Source organism: Zeus faber (assembly GCF_960531495.2).
Source record: "Zeus faber genome assembly, chromosome: 18".
Classification (NCBI taxonomy): Eukaryota; Metazoa; Chordata; class Actinopteri; order Zeiformes; family Zeidae; genus Zeus; species Zeus faber.
The window spans coordinates 3,999,992-4,016,860 of NC_137210.1; the positions used below are offsets into that span (position 1 = coordinate 3,999,992).

The 16,869-nt window shown below is 43.0% G+C and overlaps 1 protein-coding gene across 1 annotated transcript in view; it reads right to left on the reverse strand.

Moving 5' to 3' along the window:
• The window catches only part of stxbp5l (syntaxin binding protein 5L), a gene marked incomplete at both ends in the record, with an annotated part of 185,613 nt that extends 185,266 nt beyond the window's left edge, over positions 1–347 (reverse strand). Inside the window, one exon of the mRNA XM_080019018.1 lies at positions 180–347. Within this exon, the coding sequence (XP_079875144.1) occupies positions 180–347 (168 nt within the window). The remainder of the gene's footprint in view (positions 1–179) is intronic.
• Between the last annotated feature and the right edge of the window lie 16,522 nt (positions 348–16,869).

Sequence of the window (16,869 nt, forward strand, 5' to 3'; positions counted from 1 at the left end):
TATATATATATATATGAATGCCTTTTATAAATGCACTCCCATAGGAAATAAAGAGACGCCCTGAACTTTGTGTGTTGTCCAACCTGTCCAAAGCAGACTGAAGAGGTAGGACACATGGGTGGACAATGTGTGGTCCTTTCGGGGGGGGGGGGGGGGGGGGGACACCCTGCACCACTCACCTTGCACAGCTGAAAGTTTTCCGAGACGAGCGTCTCTTGGATGTCAATTTCTCTGGGGGTGGGCGCCGCGGTGGGCGTCCCAGCCGCGCTGCCACAAGACGGAGACCCGATGGTCACACCTGGAGAGGAGGTGGTCAGGCCGTCCAGCACCTTGCGAAACTTCTTCATTCTTTTGTTTGTTGTTGTTGTTGATGTTGTTGTTTGTCGTCGTTGTTGTTGTTGTTGTTGTTGTTGTTGTTGTTGTTGTTGTTGCTGCGACCGACGTCTCTCCGCGCTCGTCGAGAACCCACCCCCGCCCCCCGCCCCCTGCCCCTGTCTCCTCCGGACGGCGAGGCTCTGTGGTGGTCCGGATCTGGTCCCTGAAGAAGCAACCCTGCGTCGATCTCCTCCTTCTCTGATTTAAGTGTAGTTCTAAAAGTCACGGGGGGACATCATCTCGCATCTTGGGAGGAACGAGAACTATACGCCGATCACTGACAGCCGCGGCCAATCGCATATCAGAGCACGCACCGACGTCTTCTGGGGCGATTGAACTTCATGCTGGTTCTTGCTGGTTCTCTTGCGATCTTAGCGCCGCGTCCACACCGAGGCGTGCGGAGGGGTCAGCCAACCATCACTGGAGGTACAGGACAGGACCAGGACCAAGAAACAGGACTAGAGGAGCAGGCCCAATCACACCAACTTCTGAGTAGATCGATCCGCTCCTAAAGCCCAGAACGCAAAAGGGAAGGTGAAGGGGGGGGGGGGGGGGAAACACGCAAAGACGATGCCGAGAAAGAGAAAATGAAGAGGAAAAGCAGATGGAAGCAGCCAGAGATCACCCAGAGATGGTGATACCGCAGAAGGTTCGTTGCGATGTGGCGGTGTCTCAGCCCTCTCTCGGGCCGCCCCAGCCCCGCTTTCCCCTGCAGTGGAGCGGACTGGAGCTGTCCGCGGTGCTGAAGGAGCTCCACAACACGGCGCCACGCCTAGTCCCGCCTCGTCTCCCCGCCTTCCCTCCACCGCGATTGGACCGCAGCTCCCAGCGCCGCTGAATGGACGGGCAAATACTTTAAAGTGGTAATCCGTACGATTATTTTGTAAAAAAAAAAAAAAAAGAAATTAATAAAAACAACAACCACATTGATATACTCTTTAGCTGGCATTCGCTGCATTTTGTGTTATGTGTGTGCTTCTCTATATGTTGTTGCCATTGTTGTTGTTTAATGGTAAATGGACTGCATTTATATAGCGCTTTTCTAGTCATACAACTCAAAGCACGTTACAGTGCATACCTGGCATTCATCCATTCACACACACACATGGGTCATACAATGATGGCGGCGGCAGCCGTGTAAGGTGGACACCTGGACATTCAGAGCAGTTAGGGGTTCGGCGTCTTGCTCAAGGACACAAACCTTCCGATCACTAGACGACCCACTCCAACCGAGCTACTGCCTGTTGGTGGCGGGGTACGCCTTTCCAGGCAAGGATGCAAAAATTGGGCATGGCAGCCGCGGTGAATTTGACAGCCAGCGTATAGCTAATTTTCATGAAAAAGAACACAACAAACCATGACTTTTTCACATAGAAGAACTAAACCACAATTATTATGATTATTGATTATTAGGCTTATTATTATGGAACAGGGCATTTGGAAATACTGCGTTTTATTATGAAATTAAAATGTATTAAATGCAGCAGTATTATTTGATTAATTAATTAATTAATTGTTTAAATATATTAATTAATAATATCCAGTCCTATATGACAGGCGCCATCGGATCTGTGAATAAAAATCCATCTCTTAAAACAACGTTTATGGGGTATGCACTATATTCACACCTTGACATATGGGTTAGAAAAAGGAACAATTAAATGCATAAAGGAATCTGTGAGGAAACACTGTGAGCTCGGGGGGCCCCAGTGAGGCACCAGGATTGCATAATGACTTACATCACCAGCTCCTCTGGCCCCCTTGGCTATACTTGATGTTATGCGAGTCAAGAACACAACTGCACATAGTTAGTCCCTTCTATTTTACGGTCTATGCAATGAGGAAAATGTGGATTAAAGATATATATTTTTTGTTTGTTTATCAGCTGAGGAGGTGCGGCAGGGAAAACCAATAATCGTGACTGAGGCCATACATTTTAATCACCCCGTAAGGCATGGGTCATTTAAACATTTTTGATGGAACATTTGGCATGAGGAAGGTTTTGAAGAGCTTTCACTTGGTGTGGCAGCAAGAGAATATATGTGAAGATGGGATGATACGCCTGCTAAAATGTGTCAAATTAGATGGGTGAGATATTTCTTTTTCTATCATTCTTAAATGCATTTCCAAACCTCTATGAATCCGTTTGCATATACCAAGCCTTAGAACTGAGGCTTCTTCAATTTTCCTATGAACAAAAGCACAATAGGGTAAACTACAAAGTGCAAAATAAAAAATCAACTCCAATCGACTCTTCCAAAACAGAAGGGCTCTGCTCATCAAAGTAAATAGTGTTTCTGTTTTTCCTCCTAATGTGATGTTTTGGTCCCCCAAACCTGATCCCAATGTAGCATCATTTGAGAAATAGCTATGGCAACTACTCCGAGCTTGAGGTCACACCAATTGGTAGAGGCATATTATTTGATGCTTCCTGCTAATCTGACAGGCGTGAAAAGGTTAATTGAGCTTTTCTAGGTTATTCAAACATATGCAGGCATGCACTGACACTTTGCTTACGCAACAGTAATATCCTGCTTTCATGCATTCGGTTTTTCATTTGCGTCAATTATACTGTGTTCTTCCAATAGTTTTTATCACGCATGTAATAACACAGAATACAGATATCAAGAAATGACACAGGCATTTGTAATTGCATTACATATAGAGAAGCATAGAGAAGTATTACCATATATTTTACCAAAAATATTTATGTTGATTTTTGGGTAATATAATTAGCCATATTGGAATAATTTGAAAAAAGGGGATGGCGTCGCCCTTATTGATTCAAATATAATCTTTACATATCAGTACAGTTGCAAATATGTGTGCCATATGTGGTATCCTTTCATGTGATCGAAGAGCAGTGAGTTCATTTATAATTTCAGGACACCTTAGGGCTAAGCGATGCGATACTTCTCGGGTGGTGGTGGTGCTGACAGGAAGTTCGCTGCAGCACTTGTGTATTCCTCAAAGCCCAGAGACCTCTGAACATGCTTGGATGTTCAGAGGTGGAGATAGTGTTTGTGGGTTTGTAGCTGTGTGTTCAGCAAGCATCAGAGACAAATTTTTAGATGCTCTTTGAAAGCTGACATCCTTTCCAAGAGGGGATCAAATCCCATCTCCTGCAAGTTAAGAGTTTGGGCTGGTTGGTTAATATACGTTAAAAGGACGGTGTGTGTGCGATACCTAGCCCTTTAGCTCACATGCAGAAGAAGCCCTTGCTCCATTTTCTGAAAGGGATATGATAATTATGCTGCAGTGAATATTAAACAGCCACCGAGTCATCTGCGCTAATTCATGGCCCGAGACAATACCTCGCTTTCATTTAGCAAAAAAATGAAAATAAAATTAAGGATATTGCGCATCCTAGATAAAGGACACAGACAAGCGCGTCTTTCGGATTCGCGGACAAATCTGCTGCGCCTTCACCTGAATTCAATTATTATAATGTAATTGTCACTTTTGCTGTGAAGAGCCTTCATCTTCCCATTATGTGCATCTGTTGTCCATTCTTTTCTCTCCCCGCGGCGCGGCAACAATCAGTCTGGTGCCTGCAATCAGGAGTATCCTAAAGGCCAGTGCGATAATAGAGGTTCATTGAATCGGGCCCGCGGACAGGTGGGTGTTTGATCCCCTCCTGCAGTGTGAGTGTGGAAAGCATATTCTTTCTGCTCAACACCCTCTGCAGCTGCCATTGGAGGAGGTAAATTCATTCTGAAGCACAGATGCGCTGGCCATCTGAGCGGCACGTGGGGATGCCACCATTAAAATGCAGTGAACAAACACATGCACATCACAGGAGGCACTCACACAGTCGCGCAGGCATCATCTGTTGTGTTCACACATCAATAATAGAAATCAGCAGTGAGAACCAGTCAGAACAGGGGTTTGTCAGGAAATCTGCCGCCTGCGCCTTGGCCCTCTGAGCGTGCGGTGGCTTGAGCAGGACTCAAGATAGCACTCTAATCACTACCGATCACGAGATCGGTAGTGATTAGTGGGATGGGTGTACTGAGAAGTGGGGAAAGATTTGACAACCTATTGAGTAGCAACCAGGTTTGAGCGGCTGGATTGAGAGCCGATGCGACGGCTTAGTATGGTGGTCTAGCGTTGCCCTGCAAAGGCGTGCCATAGTCTACCCTTGGGGGCACCACTGCAGTCAAATCAACCAAACGCATCTGTCATTGAGTCAATCCCAGACTGTAAACTCATACTCAATCTGAACCAGTAGGATGACTTTCACAATTTATTATATACAGGTACTGCTCAATTAATGACTAAGTTCCGTTCCTCAGACCAGGTCATTAATGGAATTGGTTGATATGCGAGGACCGGTGTTATTTCACGGTAAGGGGGCGTGGCCACTGCGAACGCAGTGTAGTGAATACTGACAGACTGAGGGAACGAGACTGAGACTGAGAACGGTGATGAGATGAGATGTATACAGTGTATACAGTGTATATAGTGTATATAGTATATATAATATACATAGTGTATGTAGTGTATATAGTATATATAGTGTATAAAGTGTATATGTTATACAGTATATATAATGTAGATATTATATATAGTGTATCTCGCGTATATATAGTATATATAGTGTATCTAGTGTATATAGTATAAATAGTATATATAGTGTATCTAGTGTATATAGTATATATAGTATATATAGTGTATAAAGTGTATATAGTATATAGTATATATAGTGTATATAGTATATATAGTATATACAATATAGTGTATATAGTGTATAGAGTATATATAATATATATAGTGTATATAGTATATATAGTATATACAGTATAGTGTATATAGTGTATATAGTTAATATAGTGTATATAGTGTGAATAGGATTTAAAAGGTGATGCGCGATGAGATTCTTGACGCTGAGACACTGTGGTATAGTACGCAGTGTACAATACAGACTGGTCAGAGAGCTGGTCCTAAGTCCCAACGGTCGTTAAACAGGTAGGTCGTTAAGTGAGAAGTACCTGTATTAGTTTATTCCAAGCACAGCTTTTTTTGAATCGTTGAAAAATTGCCTCTGTATGCAACACGTACAACAAATCTTGCCTCTCTGAATTATATTAAGCTGTGTGCCGCGGATGTTGAGGAGGATTCTTTTATTAACATGCAAATGGTAAACTCACACATCTCTTTTCTTGTGGTTACAGAACAATGCATTGTTGTTATTTCTACAAAGGCATTCCACTGTAGCTGTTCAATCAATATCCCATCCACTTTTGGCAGGCTCCTCTTTGGAGGAAACACCCCCTCCCATCCCGCTAGCACCACTGGTTCTGGAACTGGGGGGCGGATGCAGGAGTATCTTCCTCTCTCCACTTGACCCTTCTACTACTTTCAGGATATGAATTTTGACAGTTGCAATTTATGTCAATTTGGACTATATACACTTGTCATAAAGATGTTTTTTTTCCCATCTATTAAGGCAATTACAGTTACAATACTGGCATGCACAGCTCAATCCAGTTTGGTTTATACCTAAATACATCATATTATGTTCCAATTAATTCATTGCTGTGCACAAAGATTGGTTTGGTGAACATTTGGTTTGTGCAAGACTTTGCTGCGACAGGACACATTGGGCAACTCCTGCGTTAATGTAAAAGAGATTATATAGACAAGACAAACATTGGTTTGAATATTTTCACGCTCAGAGTTGAACTAGTTTAACACTTATCCCCTAGTGAGAGACTGCCTTTGCCTGTCATTCAAAATAACATACACCGTCACAGTTTGAAGATCAGATCAGCTCTATATTTCAATCTATTGTATATATATATATATGGTTTATGGAAATAGACATATCTATAGGTATATACTGTGAATTTATATCTAAAATGAAAAATATAACTGCAATGGCCGCAATTTTTACTCTTTCCGCAAATAAACTACTCACTCACTGCCCACTCAACATCCACTGCAGCCTGGTAATCTTGGAAGGGGGATTCCTCCTTCTATGGTCCCTTCTCAAGGTTTCTTCCTTTTTTCCCCCAAGGGTTTTCTCTGAGTTTTTCCCTGCATGGATGGGGTTCAGACAGGGGGGGTGACGTTGATTTCAGTGCCCCAGGCGGGAATCGAACCCAGGACCTTCTTGCTGCGAGGCAACAGTGCAATGTTGCCTCACAGCAGCGTGCCGGTTCCATGTCTCACAACATATGCTGTCGCTACCATTTCTTCATCAGACATCTGTCCTGAACATTTTAGGTCCACTTCTCCAATTAAATCATCTAGGACATCGTCGTTTTTATGTTGCTTACTTTGTGTAAAGCTTATGGAGTCTACCATGTCCACTGTAAGGCAATAGCATGTCTGCCAATCAGCCTCTGTCTTCAATTAATTAAAAAAAAAAAAAGGAAGAAATCAGGATTCAAGGTGACTTTCAGGAGACAATCGAGCCTTGATCTAGTTATTTTGGCACAGGTAGACTGCTGAATGCAGAATTAGGGAGAGGAGAAGGGAGGGTGGGGGAAAGCGAGAGACAGAGAGAAGGAAGGTTATGCTCTCGAGAACAAAAGACAGGCAGAGTGGAAGAGGCATAAAGGTGGAGACTGGTAATGTATACAGAGGCTCGCACACCAGGAAATGATGAAAAAACTGCAAAAACAACAGGCAACAGCCAGCAGGAGCACAGACATTCGGCGAGGAGGACATATAGTATCTGGGGTTCTTACTGTATTTCTATGCATTCTTTCCATTTTTGAGCCCTTTAATATTATCACACGGTTATCCCTGGTGCAATGCATTCCACCACATAAAAAAAAAAAAAAGATCTTACCACCAAAAGTTCAAAATTGCCAGCTCTTTCAAAATGACACTTGACAAACAAATGACGTATGGTTATCCAAGCTGGCACGCCCACTCACTGTGAAATACTTTTTTTTTCCATTCCTTCACACCTGCTCTGCCTCTGATGACTTGCTCCAGTTGAGTTGAACTTGAGTGAGTCCTCTCATTCTCCACCTCACTCATTTTTGATTGGAATGGTTGCTACGTTCGTCTTGTTGGGTGAGTATCTAAAGAATCAAAGCAGGAAGTGAAATCCACCGAAGGTGGCCTTTAAGCAAGTCAGGCAAATACAGAGAACAATGTACATTATGTTCAGACTCAAGAGTGCCGGTGAATGTGTTATGTGTATGTATGTAAGCCTGGATCCAGGTTCACTTGAAATGCCTTTCACCCTCTCGATCCGAATCTGAGCACCCAGCCCAACATGCTGTGCGCTGAAGCTCCCTGTCCAGGCTAAAATCAGCTAGTGTCAGTGTATTTAACAAGGGAGCCACAGATGTATCAACAAGGGAACATGGATGTTGCAAAGTAACTGACTCGCATGGCTCCACTGTGAAGCCATGAGGAACATTTGCAGCTTCGCTTTCAGAGACAGGACCCCCCTGCGGTACACAGAAAAAGCCCTGTGACCGCCAGACAAAATGAGCGTTGGTTTCAGTTTTAGTGATGCTGGGTCAGTGCCAAGCGGGTGACTCAGCGATCGCTGATCTGGATCTTTGAGAGCAAATCCAAAACAGCCTGAGCAGTGGTCATTTCTTCGAAGTGCTAGGTAGAGCCATTTTCTTGAAGCCAGCCTTGAGGTCAATTTAGGCCATTCCTTTTCTTATTAGGAGGCTGTGGGGCCTGGTGACGTATAGGCCCCAGTGCTTGAACGCACACCTGAATGTACACTCACAGCGTAATAACACCAATGCCCGGTGGCGTAGCTAATGACGGTGCAACGGGTGCAGCTGCACTGGGGCCCAGTGGCCGCTAGGGGCCCATGGCGATGCCAGCGATGAGCACCCTCGATCAGCACTCCAGTGATGAGGTGGCCGCGACCTGCACGCTGCTGGTCGGTGTGTTTTTTTAAATTTTACATGTAGGCTATTATTTTTTACTCCGTTCCTCATTGAACAAAATAAATGAAGCACCGTGTGTAATGGCCCAAAAGAATATTTGCACTATTACCTATCACCATCATGTTACGCCACTGCTTTCATAATTACAGTCGTTTTTTTTAGTAATCCACAACCAAAACTGTTTCGTTAAAATATAAATTCAATGATCTTAACCCACTGAAGGGGAAGCGTTTATTTTGTGGGTTTTTTTGCTCATACCGTAACACCTCCTCGGTGTAAACAAGCGGCTGCAGTTCATGTTTGCCGATAGCAAACATGCAATTATGATGATGTTAGGCAACATTTACCGCCGCCCTGCCTTGGGTGAACACCAATTTCACCGCGCGTAGCTCATTAAAAACTGCAAGCATCCAGTTTGCCTTCTAAGGAGCCAGCTTCTTCCTTTAAAAATAAAAACGAACCCAAGGAGAGGCATCGCTGTTGACCTGCGTTTGTCTTCTGCTCTACCTCCCTCACAGGCACACGAGCACTCCGGCTCGCGTATTATTTCGCGCACATTTCCGGACATAGCATCTGTAATTACTTCCCCCCATGTTCCTTGCGCTTCCACTCCTCTTTCGCCACCAGTTCCCACATCCACCCCCATCGCGTTGATTAACATTGACTGAGACCACCCTCCTATCTCATTAGATGGCTTGGCCCACTTAAACACCTGTGGTATGATTTTATATAGACAGCAGCAGAGTTGGGAGGAAGAGGCCGCAGCGGTGAAGAATGGTCGTTTTTTTTTAATCAATTCCCAATTAAGAATTCGCTCCGCGTGGTAATTGAGTGAGAAGGAGAGGAAGCAGAGAAATCCTGAGAAAGCTTGGAGGGGTAGTCGCCGGGGAGCGGGGGCAGATCCTTCAGGGAATTTTAATTTTCTTATAAATGGGCGAGAAAACGCGCAGCCGGGGCAACGACGTGTGTTATTGGCCGACAAGGATATGGGCGGGTAAATGAATATCGCCTTTCCTGCAGAAGAATAGCACGGTTTTTCTCTTTTTCTCACAAAACAATCTCGTGCGGAAACAAATTTTCGTGGGAGGACGTGGGGGTCTGTACAGAACACAAGGTACCTTATTACCCTCTGATCACGCGTGCTTCCCAAAGCTCTCTTGGAGGGGAAAAAAAAAAGAGAGAGATTGAATACCAGACTGAGGACCCAATGGTACAGCGCAGAGGCAGGAAATACATTTTTGAAACTTAAATATAATTTTCCTCTCGAAACCTACCTCCTGAAATGAATGCCAAAACCGAGAAATTAACGAGACATTTTCTCATTTCCTCACATCTAATACCAGTTTGGATGGTATTTGCTGGAACAAGTGAATTCATACACGCCCAAATATATAACAAAGTGCTAGAATGAAATTGATTGTATCACTATTGTGGCTCGGTGTTGCTATGACTTCATGGGCTTGGTCGGTACATTTTTGACTCAACCACTCTGACTGCCCTGGCACCGCTGGACGGTAACACGTTCAACCGATCAACCGCCGCACCACCGGACAAATAAAGGATCAGGATTTACTCGCTACTATCGATCTGCAGGAATTTGAGGAGGCGGCGGGGCTGGCGTGGCGCACATTCAATGTTATGGGAGTAAAAGAAAGGAGGAAAAAAAACGCCATAGTTCAGATATCACTCACAAGTCAAGTTGAGGGTTTCAATATGTTTCAAAATTTTAGATAAAATAAATAATATAATGTACATTGTGTATACATTATGTAGCTGGGTTGGCTTGGCCCTCACCCAGCCTCACTATCACTGAAATCAGTGCTCATTTCGTCTGGCGGTCCCAGGACTTTTGTTGTGTGGGGGGTTCAGGACCTGTCTCTGAGAGTGTAGAGGCAAATTCTGCAAATCTTCCTCCTGGCTTCACAGTGGAGCCATGCGAGTCTGCGTAGAGGCCACATTTCATACTCTGCCTCTCATATACCAGTGAAATGCTCACACTGAAAATACTGAAAATATTTCATTAGTATTTGAGAGCATTTCACATATGTATGTGTGAAGAGGACCGAACAGAAATAGTTCTCTTCACAGCAGGGACTCTTGGATTCTCTCAATGAACTCCAACTATTATGTCTCCACTTTATTTAGTTCGAAGACTTCAAAGGGCCGTCACAGACTCTTACTTTCCTTCTGGAATCTTTATGGCCTTTCAACTCGAGGAGGCCACACACCCCTTCAACTGTGGCAGGGAGGTGTTCTCAAAAATGCAGGCGTTAATTATACATCTATTAATGGAATATTTAATGTTGACGATGATTTGGATGTAGAAGAGGAGGGACCACTTCCTGAGTTAGAAACAACAAATAATGTTCCATCAAATTACATCTTAATAAATGTAATGTATCTTAATCTTAATGTAATGAAAGTAAGGTTATATTGTTGTTTCTAATGCTGGTTGAGGTTTTCTAACTCTCTGTTAACTTAATAAAATGTCAGAAGAACTCAAACATAATTTACAACTTCAACTTAATCTACTGATTCAAGGTTCCAGGTAGCTGATTAAATTCCATGGGAACTGCAGGGATTTAAAATAAAAATGTTTGCTTCATTTGAAGTTATGTTATTAATGATCGCAACTCTAAAAACATAAAAATGAAATTGAATGTCTATAATGGTTTCCTTACTCTTTGTGAACTGAATGAAAAGACAAAAAAGTATTTCTCCGCCATGATTTTAAACTACAGATTCTGATAAAAGTTCAGAAAAAATAAACAAACTTCAATCTATATATATATGAATGCCTTTTCTAAATGCACTCCTGTAGAAAATAAAGAGACCCCACCTTTCTGCACGCTGTAAATAGCAAATCAAGGAGCGCATCCAGAACACCAGTGCACTGAATGCCGATTTCTGATAAAACATCAAATTTGGGATTTTCTCAAATGGAAAAATTGTATGGATTGCCATCTTAACAATGCATACATGTTAGTATGCATTATGTGTGTGTTTGTGTGTTAGTAAAAAAAAAAACAGCAAATCTTCATGTTAAAAATAATGCAACATGTTTTTTCATCCCAATTGGTTCTGGAGTATAAGGTCAGTATTATATTGTAGTGCCTCCAAGCAGTGGAAAAGGCCCCAAAGACACCCCTGAGGCCTGCGGCTGTACAAACACCCCCTAGCCTAAGGAAAGCCCAGAGCACACTGCCCTGCAGCCGCAGAAGACCCAGCCCCCAGAGAAACTGGAAGCTCTCGGAGCAACCCCAGCGCAAGGCCCCAAGGAGCTTTACCCAGACCAAGAGAGCGAGAGGAGACCCTTGCACACCCGGGGAACACACAGACAACCCACCTCCAGGTGCAGGCACAAGACGCAGCCGCAGACGCCAAGCACGGACCGCAGGCCTGGAGCCAGGTCCCGCGCCAACAGACCGACACCCCGCCCTCCCGCGAGGCAGCGGGGCCCCCAGGCCCACCCACGCTCCACACAAGAACGAGGCCCACCCGACCACAACTAGCCAGACGCTCCATCCAGCGGCGAGCCTCGAGCATCCATCCGCGTAGCCAAGTGTGCTCAGTGTGGTGCCCCTGGATGTTAGCCCCCCGCTGACAAAATAATGATTGGTTTTTTTTTTTTCATATTTTCCTTCTTTTATCCTCTGAATAAATTACTTTCCTTCTGTAATTGACATCCGTTCCCCTGCCCTCCTGAAATATTTTCAGTAGTATCTGAGAGCATTTACTTACAGAATATATGTGAGAGCATTTCACATGTGAATGTAAGAGGCGTGTGTGAGAAGTATGAAAAATGGCCTATACCACCTCTCATAAGAGTCAGTTATTTTGCCACATCCATGTTTCCTTCCAGTCACAGTTCCTTGCAGCTACGTCTGTGGCTCCCTTGTTAATCTCAGCAACATAGTTCAGGATACAAGCCGAAATGATTCCTGACAGACTACTCGTAGATTTACTTTAAAATTATTATTTATTTTGCATCATTTGAGTTTGCCGTCTGGGCTCTACTGCTCATCAGCCCAGGTGAGGCGTACAGCAAACATGCTTAATGAGCTAGAATACCCCCATTGAATAGAAGAGTAGAACCCAACAGGTGGATGCAGGGAAGGTGGAGGGGGCGCATTTATTGAAATCCTGTTATTTGCAGGAATGGTCTTGTGATTTCTATTAGACTCCAGAGACCATTGGCACAGTCTCCAATTCAGAGAGAAATGGACACCTGCACCTGCCCTTTTCAAAGATTCTTGTGAGCCACCAACTCCAACAGCCCCCAACGGGTGGCTGAAAGATGACCCCTATCCTCCGTCCTCAAGTTCACCTGCATCTTATGTTGAAGCTCATTAATCTAAATGCCACAAACATCAAACATGCAGAATGGCTGAGGCACGCAACTCAAAGGTAAGATAAATTATGAGGTGGAAACAAAGAAATAGACCGGCATCTGTTTTTTTTCAGGGTTTTTTTACTCAAGATGAAGCAATTTATATTGCCATCCGACCTGTGGGAGTTTTAGAGGATGCATGAATGTCATTGGTGCTGCCAGAATTGTTGTTGAAATGCAAGTTTTACATTTTTAAAGTTTCACTAGATACTTTACAGTTGCAAGTTATTCGCATTTAAAATATATAACACTAAAAAAAATGAAATACAAACTGCCAGCACATGCTTCCTCTGGTCAGTTTCCAATTCGCTGCAAGATTTCAAGTAACACATCAGTGAACAGCATGGGAGGGTGTTTGTTTTACCTTCAAACCGACAGTGCGGCTCGAAAGCAGCAGGTGCATTCTGCCTTTTTGGCAGCGGGCTCCTTGTCTTAAGGTTGCCGCGGATCTTGTAGGGCTATCTCAGGTCTTCATCTCTTGCTCCGCGGAGAAAAAAAATAAAAAGGTAACGAGCGGATGCACTTATTCGTTGTCGTCGAGACGTGCGTCTGCTGAGTTCTTCCCATTCTGCACACTTTTCTGTGGTTCTGGAATGGCAAAATGCAGATGTGCTTGAAGAAAAAAAATAAACAATTTCAAGTCGCTTTCAATTTAGCAGATTTCCCCAAAAAATTATATGCAACCACAGCAGAGGTCCAATAGGACTTTAATACTTTATTTTATTACATTAAAAGGACTTCCAACAGTTCATCTAATCCTGTAGAATGGTGTTTAATATAATTACACCTCCCTTAACTTTATCTCAGCAGACTGTCACAGCCCCCCTGAGGTTCCAGAGCTTTGTGTGCACGGTGCACATTCTCGATTAAGATGAGAACTTCCTGTGTATATAGACAAGAGCCGTGTTAAATACCTTGTCAAGCGACAAGCCATTTAACTCTCTCTACTCTGTATATACTCTCAAAGCCTCAACTTTTTTGGCAATGGGAACAAAGATTTTTCCCGGTTTGCTTTCCATTGGTCAAACAGGGCAGCGGTCAGTGTGCACAAAGTTTATGATGCAGATGAATGCATGCAGTGGCCTGCATCTCCATATAACTACAGTCTCTCCACGTGACACTTCAACTGTACTGCCACCGGATGAAGTCATCCAATCCCTCCCAACATGCGACGATTGGGATTTGGCGACATGACGGGCAGCCGGCGTGACGGAGCGGAGCGTGACGGAGCGGAGCGGGACGCACCGCCCCGAAACCCTGCTCTCTAGCTCCGTCTGCTCTTTTCTTTTCCTCTTTTCCCCTTTCAGACGAACAACGGCCCCCTCTCTGTGTCCTTTAATCCTGCAGTGCTGTATTGTCCGCTGAGCACGGTGTAAACAGGATATTAGGCTGATCGGCGGCATCAATCGCATATAATCGCAATATGAGGAGGGCAGGGGGGAATGTGGGAAGTAGGATGGAGTGGAGCGTGTTGAGCCAGGTGTGTATTCTCAACGTCAACATTTTGGCATAGCGGTTACACCCAGGAGATCAGCACTCCCAGGTTGACCCCCGAAAGTCACATTAACAACAAGGCTGCGTCCAAAATGGCATACAGGCATACTCGTCAGTAAGCCAAATTAGTAGGTGAACATTTTTAGTATGTTCAAATTCATAGTATATAAATACTATTAAATATAAAATATGACTTACTTCCTTTATGGTGAATACAGTAATACACTTATGGACACAATGGAAAATGTGCATTCATGAACTAACATGTGTACTCTCTCTCTCACTCACACACACACGCACACACGCACACACACACACACACTATACCCTGGTCACTCAGTCAAGGCTGTAATAGCCAGATGTTTGCTCAGGTACTCATGAGGCAACTACTTCTCCAGTTGCTGAGCAACGATGCAACAGTTGTAGGGTATCAGAGTGGTATCAGAATATGGACCCTGCAAGACAAGACCCCCTATGAGACTCATACTGCAATAACATACAGTACTAGCTGAAAATACAAACATAAATGGTTTGGTATTTAAAAACGATGCATTCATTATGGGGCTTAACCTTCATCACCTGGTCTTTGATCATTATTTTCGAAATAATTTTCTAAGGAATGGAATAAATTGATAAGAGTTCTATTATGAGTATTATTATTGTACGAGGATATAAGCAGTCTTGTTTTCCTCATAATTATAGACGACAATATCTTTTTCCAACTCCTCTGCCACTAGCACAGAGGCACTTCTAGTTGCATGTTCTAATATGCCCTGCAGGCAATGGTGACATCTCAATTGTGGCAACATGTTCACATTATGCATTAGCTGGAAATTTCAAATAGAAACAGCTCGATTAAAACGACTTATCAATAGTATTACCATGCCTAAGATGTAGAAGCATTCCTTCTAGTGGATGTCATTTTAACACTTTTAATATCCATAATACAGAAAATAAGTTCTGTGCATGGATTTTAGCTAAACAAAATATCAAAAGAGAAAGAAGGGATATTATTTGTGTTATTTATCTCTTTTAATAAACAGTAGGTTTCTTGAGTAGGTCAACACAGGAAAATCACCTCTGGCTACCTCTCATCTTTATGCATTAGGGGCCACAGCAGAGTAAGATATGCGTCATTTTTGTTTACACTTATCTTACAGTTTGATCTCAAATGATGGTCCCTCTCATGATATATATGACCAGATAGAAAGTGTCTTGGTCCGGGGGGTTTTGAAACACTGTAGAATAACCTTCACTGATCAGGCATCAACTCCAAATGAAGGACATCCAGGTTCTCATGAGCAAACCAGGTTAATCGACACAACATCAATGTCTTAAAATACCGTGAAAACTTGTCCTACATTGCCCTACAGAGAACACAAAGAAACACAGCACAATATTTTTTAGAATGCATACAAGATAGTCAAACTAGGGCTGGGCGATATGGACAAAATCAAATCCCAATTTTTTTTTTTATGTATGCCTCAGTAATAAATAATTTGACGATATCTTGGTGCTTGCATAAGATTATTTAGAACTACAACTAGGCTACAACAGTCAAAATTTAGAAAATCACAATACCTTACTGTAATTCAGCCTTGAATACAACATTATTATTATTAGATATTATGATATCACAAAATCCCAGCTGTTTTCTAGACTCATACCACAATATCTTAACTTTACAGTATCTATTTATGTAACACGTGACTGTTGTTTTTATTTTATAGCACAATAAATGTCCCATCGCTTTGAAGGATCAAGTATTTACAGTGAACAGGAAATAACAATTTCCTGACCTTGCTCTTTCGAGTCACTATCGTAGTGTTTTTTTGTTTTGCTTGTTTTGTTTTTTTTGTTGCTTTTTTTTTTGTTTTTACAGCTTCGCCTGAGCTCGATAAATCAAACGTCACTTCTTCACCGGACCATGTATGTCAATTTATGGGCCAGCCCACGCAAGCACTCGATATATCTAATGCTGTGGAACGGGGTATGATGAGGGATTACAGGAATCTGAAGATTGACCTCTTAAGGCTTGACCCTTCCCTTGAGGGTAATTTATACTTCTCCAGCGACACTTTCACAGTGCATATGAAGTGAGAATGGGCGGCTGAGAGCATAGAAGTGTCTGTGTGTGTAACAGAGGGAAGGACAGTGAGAGAGCAAAACCAAAGTGCCATATAATAGAAGAATGCTGAAGGTGTAGAATGGTGAAGATGGGTCAAAAGGGTGTTTGTACCCTTGAACTTCCCTCATGAAACCATTTTGTTTTCAGTAGTTTTGCGATGTTTCTGTATGTTTGGTACAGACACTTTTTTTTTGTGTTGTGCACAAACCCGTCTATGACCCTTTGTGGGTCAACTGCAATGGACATCTCTGTAAATATATAGAATTTATACCAGAGTTTCTCAAACTGGGGTCTGAGGATCCCCGGAGATCTGTAGCACATATCTAGGGGGTCCAAAAAACATTTCCTGAAACTGTTTGTCTTCCAAAAGGCCCAGCAGAATGGTCTTGCAAATTTTGCTTTGCCTTATTACAACTTGGCCCTGTAAAGAATAAGTTGTAGGAGGCTGGTCAAAGTTTAGTTTGTTTAACTAGGGATATAGTTATAACTAAAGTAATACAGCAATTTTCCACTCATGCTAGTCTTATTGCGACAGTGTGTAGATATTCTACAGATATTCTTCAAGAACTCCACGCAAGGAAGGGCTATTTCATTTGGTTGCCCATTGTATT